This window comes from Homalodisca vitripennis, chromosome 4, assembly GCF_021130785.1.
Source record: "Homalodisca vitripennis isolate AUS2020 chromosome 4, UT_GWSS_2.1, whole genome shotgun sequence".
Taxonomy (NCBI): Eukaryota; Metazoa; Arthropoda; class Insecta; order Hemiptera; family Cicadellidae; genus Homalodisca; species Homalodisca vitripennis.
Genome location: NC_060210.1, coordinates 77,188,359 through 77,199,743, shown reverse-complemented (window position 1 = coordinate 77,199,743; position 11,385 = coordinate 77,188,359). Strand labels below are relative to the sequence as shown.

At 34.2% G+C, this 11,385-nt stretch overlaps 2 protein-coding genes across 2 annotated transcripts; both read left to right on the top strand.

The window, feature by feature from the left end:
• The first annotated feature begins 4,474 nt into the window (after nucleotides 1-4,474).
• Nucleotides 4,475-10,615, top strand: LOC124359562 (DNA-directed RNA polymerase III subunit RPC10). Its single transcript, XM_046812417.1, has 2 exons — nucleotides 4,475-4,709; nucleotides 10,429-10,615. The coding sequence occupies exons 1-2, from the start codon at nucleotides 4,566-4,568 to the stop codon at nucleotides 10,612-10,614; spliced, it is 330 nt and encodes a 109-aa protein (XP_046668373.1). The 5' UTR covers nucleotides 4,475-4,565; the 3' UTR covers nucleotide 10,615.
• LOC124359563 (yrdC domain-containing protein, mitochondrial-like) lies at nucleotides 10,615-11,385 on the top strand. Its single transcript, XM_046812418.1, has one exon. It carries the CDS (start codon nucleotides 10,618-10,620, stop codon nucleotides 11,377-11,379), a length of 762 nt encoding a protein of 253 aa, XP_046668374.1. The 5' UTR covers nucleotides 10,615-10,617; the 3' UTR covers nucleotides 11,380-11,385.

The following is an 11,385-nucleotide window of genomic DNA, read 5'->3' as shown; positions in this document are numbered from 1 at the left end:
CTAATACTTGAGCAGACCCAAATTTTTCGAATTTCTCCAAGAATCTTCATATTTTATTGTTCTTACCTTTTAATTTGGTCTATTCATCGTGTTGATTAGTGTACTTTTTTGGAATGCTTAAGCTCATGTTTTAGTATTAGACACCTGATGAAAATGACATATTACAATCTTAGAAACATTGTATTTATCTTATTATAACACTTAAAATACAAATGACCGTAATCCTGTTTCCTGTTCAAATCATCACTCATTGATAATGAATTTTTATTAATGACATTCAAGTGTGCATCAGGACTTAATGATGATGTTATAGTCACGCCCAGGTTATGTGCCATAGAGGATCTGGTAAGTGGCTTTTCTCCCTTTTTTACATTAACGTGTTTGCCAGATGAGAAAAGGATATTACTCTACATTTGGATGTGTTTACTCCATTTCACTTTAGAACACCACAATAAGGCTATTCAAATCAGCTTGGAGCTCCCTGAAGTTTAGCTCCAAATGATCTCATTGTATATTTTAAACACAATCAGTAAAAAGTAATATCTTTGAGAGCTCAACAACCGAAACTGAATCATTTATAAATGCTGAGAAGAGCACAGTGCCCAAGAAGGAACCCTGGGCAACTCTAAAAAGTACAGAAATGCCAGGCAAACTGATCCATTGTATCTGACCACTTGGTGGTGACCATTCCCATAACTTCGGAACCCCGCACCATAGGCCCATCGACACCCAAAATGTAAAGTTTGGCTAGCAGATGCTCATGGCTCTGTCTGTCAAAAGTCTTCTATAGATCTAAATATGTACTATCAACCAGATGGCTTCTACTGAAGGCTGAGATAATATTGTCCCAATAAATGACAAGGTTTGATGTAACTTATAGAAACCATGCTGGACCGTTGATATTTGGTTCCTTATGAAAACAGATAATCTAATGAGAATCAACAATATAAACACTTGACCAAGGTTGGTTGAACTAATATTGGTATATAATTTATTACATAAGAGCTATTTCCTTCTTGACAATTTGTGTTACATAACTTGTCCAGACAATGGGGAAAGATATCCAAATACAAATCCCAGTTTAGGTACCCAGTCAAGAGTGGAGTGAGAATGCAGCTTTAGTACGTTAATATAGGTAGTATATCATCAGTCCTGGACCTTTATTAACATCCAGAGTGGAAAGAATGTTTTCTACTTTCTTGCATAAAACCGAAAATTCTATGAAATAACTGCTTGCCAACTGGTCTCATAGGAGGGGCTATTTAGAAGGCCTAAAAACTAAAGAAAAATAATTTGCAAAATGCCCACAGGTGTCTTGGGGATTATTTGCAGTCTTCCCATTAATACTCATTAAAGGATTAGTCTTGGTGAAATGTTTGGTATGGTTTATGTGGCCCCAGAACATATGAGTATTACACTTCATAGCATTTTATAGCTGGTCAATGTACTGTTGGTAGCACTGTGTAGCAAGTTCTCTGTACTGCACCCTTACATGACAAAATTCAAAATTGAAACACATATTTGAATAAGCCTTATACTGACAAGTTTTTGCCAATTAAAGCAAACAGTACCAGCCTCTTCATGTCTCAAGAGAACCAGCATGGAAAGTAAGATTTTCCGTAAATGACACTTCAATGTCATTGTGTCCAACCAAAATCGAATACTGCCAGAGCTGTAAATTACAAAATATTGCAACCTTATTAATCTTGTTGAAGTGATATTTTAGACTGAATTTCTTGTTTTAAGTCGACTACAGCATATTAATTCAATATCTAAGGCAGGATGTTGAGATTCAGCAGACACTAAAGGATCCAGAGCCATAACAACAGTCACCTTGTTTACTGACGAGAAAACAAGGCCTAATAAAACTCCTCTGTCATTCATAACTGAATTAAATTGTCGCAACTGGAAAACGTCAAGAAGATTTATGACAGATTGAAAGGATGGATTCTGTGCAGTAGTTTCCATGGAAGTGGTATATGATTTCAAGAGTCTGTTGGGTAAGTTGGAGTCTACAACTATGAGGACAGGGCCCAGTTAAATGATTAAATAGCAACGTATCTTCACAGATAGAGCTGAAGTCCATATATTATTTTCTGGGTGGTTTATTGAGTGGAACGTATAGACAGTACTGAAGAGTAGGGAAACTAGTGAATTTGGCCAGTTCCAAAACACATTTCACAGGGCAGTAGGTAGAATTTCTTGAAAAAGATTTATTACTGATTGCTACAAAAACGCTTCCACCACTTTTTTCACTTGATTTCATCCGAATAATCACAACGTAATGTCTGAAAATTGGCAAAGCCAAGTTTTGCATCATATATTTCAGGAATTAGGTTAGTCTACTAAAACTATTATATCAAAATTGCTAATAGCTATGGGAAGCTTAAATGCATTCAATTTGTTTCTAAAACCATTGAATTTTGGAACTAATATGTAATTTGGTCTGGTCTTTAATATTTAATCGTTTGTTTCTGGGACTTTAACAATAGTAAAGACTCCATGTAAGTATTTGATCGATAAAGATGTCTCATCTGTCTCTTTTCGTTCCAATTTCTTTCTAGTCTTCACTAAATACTGACGTTCATTAAGAGTACGATTTCTGCTTCATAAAAGATCAGTATGGTCGACATTTACTTCGGAGGCAAACTCCAGAAGAAATTGTTGATAAATGTCCTTGTATCAGTTGACGGCTGCGCCTCGAGAGGGCGGCTTTTGTCACGACCTGATTTGCTCATTCTGTATGTTTTCCCTTTTTCAAGAAGTAAAAATTGAGGTTCAAGGCCATGACTATGTTAGATACATGGTTTGCAAGTCGTGATACTGTCTACCTTTTACGTTAAGGCTAGTATACGTAGACTCCTGTATATTATAAACTATAACGTTTGAAGCACGTTGAGATCGATCATTCAGTTCACCAATAATTGTTTCTGGACCCGGTCCAACAGCGGGCTTCCTTGAAGCTTTCCTTCATATTTTGTTCTACAGCATCGATTTCATTTATGTGTTCTCGAGGATAGATTCTAAAGAATAATGGCGAATTTAAAGATTTAATATCTCTTTCAGAGAAGCAATATCATCCATCTTAAAGCAACTTACCTTCGAGATCAAATGATCAATTTCCCCAGCAATTTCTGCAACCTGAGAATTCAGCTTATCAATTAAGGGCACCACTGTTCTTCTAACATTCAGTGCTATTACAGTACCAAAACAATTTTTATTTCCTGCAAGTCTTGCATAATCCGCAGATGGCATCTTGACACAATCAATCTAAAACCATCTGTTACATGGCCCGTCACAATTATTTGCCTTTTTTCCCAAGATGTTACTATTGACAATATGTAGCCCGGTACATATACAGGTAGAACGAAGGAAAATACTGTTTGTTAAAAATAAATGCACTCTTTTTGGCTAGGATTTTTATTTTTAGTATTTTAAAAATTCTTTGTTTGAAGTTTATTTTTGACGATGGAAGGATTGTAAAGGGAACAGGATTTTTCCGGACATTTGCCATCGTTCAGTGAAAAAAAATCAGTAACACTATCTTTCGAGATCTGGAATCTGATCTCTTCTTCAGGTAAATAACTAACCTAATACATAATTACAAACTAGGTTGAAATAAACAAATCGTACTAAAACGTTGTTGCACGCCGAGACTTTCCTGACGCCCGTATTCCCCGTTCCCCACAACCCTGTAATCCCCTGTTTAACCTGCTTAGCTTGATATAATTTATTGGGCTCAAAAGTAGAACAAAATGATATACCTGTATATCAAATTAAAATGATAACTTAACTCACGGATACCCGTCTAGTCACCGGCGTCGCGTCGGTTAGAGTGCACGTATAGGGAGTTCTGACCTAAACCCGTCCACCGATCAAACGGTGTGATTGTGCCCCGTCTCTATCCTCGGTCAAAGGTCGGCCAAGTACATCCTATCCACTGACCGACCCGATCACAGTGGCGGTCACATGCCACAAGCTACATTAAGAATATTGTTGTCTTTCTTGCAAGTTTCCATCTTTCTTAAGGGAAAGTAACACACTCCAAAGGAAAAACTTTAAAAGTTTTACGAGAGCCGTAGAAAATTCTTACCGTTAATTAAAATATTTCTCCCAGAGACCAAGTAGCCAACAACTTGTCTGCAAACATCCAAAAACAAACCGGCAAGAACTCTAGGGAATAGCTAATGATGATGTTCAGCTTCAGTGTTGCCAACCTAAGACTTGTTATAAAGAAAACACTCGTATAGTGCCAATTACTGTATAATTTACCCTACTGCAATATTTAATCACTGGTAAGGTTATAATTCAAAGTTCTCTGAAATAATATTATATTAGGCCAAAGAAGTAAAAGGACAATTTAAAATGTTTCGACTAGTTGAAGCAAATAATCGAAACAAATTTGAAGTAATCGTTTATTTTACTTTCGATTATCCCATCGGATTCGGCAATCACTATTCACTAGCATGCTCTCATCATCTCATTTGCCAATGACTAATGACAATATCAAGATGGCACTGTTGGAAGGCTTGTTCACGTGTTGGGGCGTTTTGAATTAACTTAAAATGTCATCGATATTTTGCCCTTCTTGTGCTAATGTCCTTGCTGTAGAAGAACATCTCGGTCATTTAAGATTTAAGTGCCGCACCTGTCCTTATAGTTTTAACATAACTCAACGTATTAGCAATCGCACTTACCCGAAGCTTAAGGTAAGGTTATGTTTTCAGTCAGTGTAAATGTGGACCTAGGCCTATCTAGACTATTAAGTTGCTTATTGTTCTTTAATATCTAACTTTCTTCTGCCTTACTGATTGCACTATGTTAGGATGGATGTTATAATTGCCATGTGAATGTTGTAAATTAGTTAAAAATAAGTACTAATGGTACATATTTTTTTATTTCACTGATATTTTACACACGGTTATTTTGAAATTATTTCCTGGAGAGGATGGAGTATAATGAACCATCACAAACACAATCAGATGGTGATTATTGAATGATATGGAATTATCGATATTCATGACCATCTGAAGGACTGAAAGCGAAATGTCGGACCAAATAACGTAATAGATATTTTAAAGAACAATAGGCCTATGGTTTGGCTAGTTTTCAATCTTAGAAATCAATGTGTAAATATTACTATAATTAACAAATTAAAATATAATATATTATTACAACAAAACAATAAAATTTAGTTGCCTTTTTTATTTTCAAGGATAAACGTGATTGCTTGTAAAACAAAGAAGACACGTACGTCACTGTTCTTGCCGCCAATAGTCAATAACAAAATAAATGAATTTAATTGAGAATATATTTCCAAACATGTTTTTACTTTGAATAGATTTTGACAGATGCTGTCGAATTAATTAACCCTTTTAGCGACAAGTATATTGGGCAGGTCGTGTCACAGAACGCCAGAGTTACTGGTGTGGATTGTCCCATTGGGCTCCGCGGCATAGCCGCCGGGTATATCGCAGTGGCACCAGGGCAATTTTACGAATTATGACACAAAGGAATAAATCGTTGTCATTTCGCTAAATTTTATGATAAATTAAACTTAATGATTGTGGTATCACTTTTTGTTATTAATAGGAGAACAATGCCATGTAATGGAATTTATAAAATGTTGATCTGTTAAAATTGTATAACTGTAGAAGTTAGATACTTTGTTCACTTTTTGTAAGTAAATTAAGAGATCAATAAATGCCTGAAAAAATATTTACTCAACAAAACTTTGTATTACAGTGTAATATATTTAATTGAGAAAGACCTGTGAAAATTTGTTAAAATAATACTATCAATTTACAGATTTATTAGTAAACAAAGTACAAAACTAACTTTTGTCATGGAAACGCATGTGTCATCACATAAAACATTTTAGTGTATATTGTTATTTTGTTTCAATATTATATGAATGTCTATGCAGTGCTATTGCTATAGTACATTTTACATAAAATGCATAAATCAGTACTAATTTTATTGATATTAGTCAACAAATGGTTGTGTACTGCATGAAATTTTTGGAGCCTAAATAAAGGCTCTTGGCGTTTTATGGCTTAACAGGTTGAGCCTATATATAGGCTCTTGGTGCTAAAAAGGTTAAGTTGTAGGCTTTTAAAATGCTAATGTAGAGAAGCTATACTTTTATATGTACGGTACAAGAAATTAATTTGTTTTTTTAATTGTATAAAATAACTAAAATGTATTTAAAGTACTCTTCGTAGTATTATTATTTGACAGGGTAGACATGTTTGATAGCATTTAAAAAATGCTTGTATGGTTTACCACCAGTAATTATAATTTCTCGTCAATAAGTATATTTGCAAGAGATCGGCAATGATTTCACTTCTGAGACCAGCTTCCACAATTATATTTTCTTTTACCAATCTTTGCTTCGCCAATTGTAACTACCACTCTCTCGCCACGTAATAATTCTTCTTTTTCAAATCTGTCATCCAACCAAACAAAACAAACTTCTCTACAATAAGAGGGCCAATCTGAAATCGTATTTCTGAATGTACTGATACCGTTTAGACTACATTAATTTACTAAACAGTCATAAATAAGTTTGTTTTCAACTAAAATAGTGTACGATTTTAATTATGCTAACAATACCAAACTTTGTAACTTCAAAAAGTTTTATCCAAAACTAACACATCATGTTAGTGTTGGCTTTTCTTATGGCAAAACACTATCTGATTCACACCTTTAATCCTGATTTTTATCTCCTCATTATATTTCGGAATCTCCATTACCATTACATTTTAATCAGACACCTCCTATTTAAATGAACCAGTTCCTTTTCTTGCAGCCGACATTTTGAGCCAATATTTGCATATTCATCACTAATGTTCTTGTCATAGTCACTAACCTTCTCCTACATAAACAAAATAACAACAGCTGGTAATGATGTCACTAGTCTAAATAAAAAAAGTTGGCATTGATTAATTTTGAATATATATAGGTCAAATGTCGTATTTGATAGTATTCATATTTAAAATTGATAATCATCCAATTGGGTTGGTGGCCGCTTACTATACTGTAGCCCCGGAGCAGCATAATAATTATTTTATATGTATTATACCTCGTAGGATATTTGTCCTTATCCTTGTGAACAAAATAATGTAAGGTTTAACCCACTAGTGTGCATGAATTTGAACGCCAATGGTTGCGTCTTATCTTTTTGGCTGTGCTTGTGGAAATTACTGTTGGGAAAATAATGAACAAATCTTATGTTAACCAAACATTTTTCTTTGTTTATGTTTTTTGTGTGAACATTAGTATAAAATTAACTTGTAATTCAAAGAATATCATAATTGAACACTGCAAATTATCTAAAAATTACAACTGCAAATTTTTAGAAAATATAGGGTAATATTATAAACTGTTACGTCATCTTAATTGCAATATGTTATATAATTATTATAAAATACCTTAAAAAATATAATAATGATTAGTTTTAATACAATTAGAGTCATGTGTATTTGCAAGGTTCTCAGAAAAAAATGGTTCAGTAACCACTTAAAAAATTTTCATAATTATTATTTTGTGTTTGGCAATCAAATGAAGAATATAAGCTAGAACATATTATTTTTCAGTAAAAATAAAATACAATATATTTTTTAATATCTTGTGTTAATACAAAATTTAAAAAAAATTCCTACATTTTGAGTTTTATTCCAACTTATACATATGCATTAATTTTATATTTATTATTCATTTATACTACGTGAAAGCCCTTGAATTATACAAAAAATTATGTATAATATTACATTTTTCTGCAATAAATTAATGTCAACTGATAGATCGTCAAAATTTTATGCTCTTGGCTAGGCCTGACAACAGGGATTCTTGGGCTCCTGTGCAATTAAGAAATCCGGGCCCCTAGATTCAGGCAACCAACGTACTTACCTTGACAATTCACTTCCCTTCAACACAAAAAAACCACATATTGGCTTTATGTTAACATTGCAAGTAATATTTTAAACCCAAGCTTACTAAACTGTTGTCTAACTTACCTTGTTGTTACTTAACTGATTTACTTTCCTCCAGAATAAATATGCCAAAGCCATGATCTTTACTTTTTTTATGTATTTATTTGTATGTCAATAAATATTAGTACATAAACGGAAAATACAAAAAAAATAAGGTTTAACGATGACATTTTTATTATATAAACAGTATAGGTTTTATCAAACAAAAAAACTCAATTGAACCTCGTATTAAAGTCAGTAGTGAAACATTAGGCTCATGTTACTCATTTTAACATCACACATAATGAAAATACAACTCGCCTACCCCTCCTCCTTGCAAAGTCATCAATGATATCATCATATTTCAAACTCTTTGCCAAATCAGATTCTATTGCCAGAATGCTGAGATCATTCATCCTTGCTTTGTTCACTGTTGATCGATTAGCACTTTTTATCATTTTCATCAAACTGTAACTTCTCTCTCCTTGACTTAAAGATACAGGGATGCAGCAGAATAACCTGATTGCTATAGTGATTTTCGGGAACAAACTATCCAGTTTAGTCTTACTTACAGCATTCAGAAGTTGTGAGGGTTGAAGAGATTTGTCTCCTAAGTTGGTCTTATAGATTGTTTTCAAGTGTTTTATTTTGTTGAAAATTTCAATGTCTATGTCTTCTTTATACGTCTGGCAAACTCGAACATTGCTTTTCAATTACGTCTTCTTCCTCAATATATGTCCAAAGACATTGAAAGAGGTTACTGATTTTTCCAGAAAATTCAAATCTTTGATTAAGACCCACTAAGACTGAGTCAAGAAGCTTATAGAAAACTTTGTTTCTGAAATTGTCCTCTTCATGTTTTACAGAATGTTCCGTTACACATCTTGTTGATGAAGCATCTCTGGTTTTGTCATGGAAATGTTTTCTTCAGTCTTTCCTCCTTGAAATCCGTTTCACATTCTACACTTTCAGCCATGTTTGTTGCCACTAGCTTAGCCTCAGTCTAGAGATTACTCCATTAGTCTCGCAGAACTTTTTGTTCCTCCATTAGGTCACTGATGTTCTTTGGGTCTATGTCAAGTGTTGCTGATCAGGCTGGAAACTAACACTTTTTTTATCAATTGCAACAAGCAATTGTTGACATCATGATGCACTCAAACGATCTTAGGTATTTCATTAGCCCTTTTAAATCTGTCTCTCTGCTGTTAAATTAAGCTTCTTACAGTCATTCAGGGCATGCATAATGAGTGGCAAATGTTTCTCAAAAGGTCGAATACTATCTACTCGGGCCGACCATCTCGTTTGTGAAATACTAAGCAGGGAACATCCTATATGTTTTTCTAAGTATTCCCATCTTTGAGGGCTTCTAGAAAAAAAGTATGCTGTGTTGAGAAAGCACTGACGTGCACAAGACACTGGTTGATGCAGTAGCAGTACTGAACATTCAATGGAACACTCAGATAAACCTATCAACCACAGATTACACTGAGAAACACAGTACACAAATTAATAGAATAACAAAATAACATTTTTATTTCCAATATTAAAAATTTATCGTTGTTTATGATTTCCACATCCTAAAACTTTACGTTATTTCTCTCCAAAAGCACATTGGACACAATTTTTTAAAGGTGCAAGTTTGTATTAACTGTGATGTGAAAAAGTATTGTCTATGCTGCAGTATAATAATTTAGCAAAGAATTACTAGAGTACTCCCTAATTTGAGTTAGGACTAATAAATGATTTATAACTTTACTACAAATTAATGTGATTGGAGAGAAATAGAGTCTGCTTCAAAACGAATAACCATAAAAATATGCTGGATTTATAGCTCTTATAAAGAAACTTTAGTTGTAAAATTGTGATTGTGATTTAAGCAAGTTAATGGGTAATTCTAAGCAGTTCTTGGGTCAATTTCAATTTCTTTCATATTTTAGTGATAGTGATCAGGTAATGGATGAAAGCAAGAAACATGAAAATTAAATTTTGGAAAGCCATTTATCTTGTCCAACCTAATGAGTGGTTGAGGAACTTATGTAGGCTAAGCTAAGCTTTATTTTAAGATATTATCTATAGAAATGTTTTTTATATTATGCCCGCACTGCTGTTAGAAGAAGAAAAGCATCCCTTGAAAGACTACTGAAACTTGAGCTCAGACCATATTAGTGCTTCAATTTCAATATACCTATTAATTTAATGAGCTAAGGATAAATTTACACTTTACCTGTCAATAATGTGTCAAAACAGACATGTCATCACGCAAGACTGATTTGATAGTGTTTTGTATGTGGGTGATAATGTGTCAACTCCTGAACCTTCTTGTCACTCAGCAATGTCAACGATGCTTTCCAACACTTAATTTTCGTGTTTCTTATTTTCGATTAGTTTATATTTAGTAACATGCTCTTTGATTACTTATATAAAAAATGAGTTTAACAAAACATGCTATTTTCAGGAAATTGATGACGTATTAGGTGGATCTGCTGCGTGGGAAAACGTAGATTCGACGGATGAGCGATGTCCTGTATGTTGGCATCCTCGAGCATATTTTCTGCAAATTCAGACTCGTTCAGCTGATGAACCCATGACAACCTTCTACAAATGCTGTAGCTCCACTTGTGGACATCGTTGGCGAGATTAGAAAATGTGGTCAAGACTCGTGAAAAATGAATTATCAAAGAAGTTAGTATCATGTAACTGGATGTCTCTGTTGTTCAATTTACCTGACAAAATGTTTGCGGGAAACGTTGTCCAGCTGAATGGGAATGACAGTAAGGCTGTGTCTCTAGCAATAGATTGTCTGAAGAATGGTAATATCATCGCCATTCCAACCGACACTGTTTATGGACTAGCTGTTGATGCTTCCAACTCATCTGCTGTAGCTTCACTATACAGTGTGAAGGAGAGGGACATCAGTAAGCCTTTGGCTATTTGCGTTAAAAATGTGAGTGAGATTGAAAAGTGGGGAGTTACAAAAGATCTGCCATCAGGACTGTTAAAGAGTCTTCTTCCAGGACCTGTAACCGTTTTACTGAATAGAAAGGAGAGACTGAATCCTGATTTGAATCCAGGAGTGAAGAAAGTTGGAATCCGTGTACCCGGAATGACGTATCCATTCATCCACTTAGTGACAGCAGCTTTGGGACGTCCTCTAGCACTCACCAGTGCTAACTTGAGTAATGAACCCAATTGCATCTATCCAGAAGAGTTTAGAGTTCTCTGGCCTAAGTTAGGAGCAGTGTTTGTTACCAGTGTAAAACAGTTAGAGGAGACCAACAAATCTAGAGAAGGTTCCACCATTGTGGATTTAAGTGTTGTGGGTAACTTTACTATAACAAGACGGGGCATTGCTTATATTCAAACCCTAGAAATATTAAAAAAATATGGACTCGTGGAGAATGTGTAAATATTT

Bases quoted from the DNA above. Each gene is read 5' to 3' on its own strand.
- LOC124359562 (XM_046812417.1), top strand. From the start codon at position 4,566: ATGTCATCGATATTTTGCCCTTCTTGTGCTAATGTCCTTGCTGTAGAA. The intron at 4,710-10,428 runs GTAAGGTTATGT...TGCTATTTTCAG, and splicing joins GCACTTACCCGAAGCTTAAG to GAAATTGATGACGTATTAGG.
- LOC124359563 (XM_046812418.1), top strand. From the start codon at position 10,618: ATGTGGTCAAGACTCGTGAAAAATGAATTATCAAAGAAGTTAGTATCA.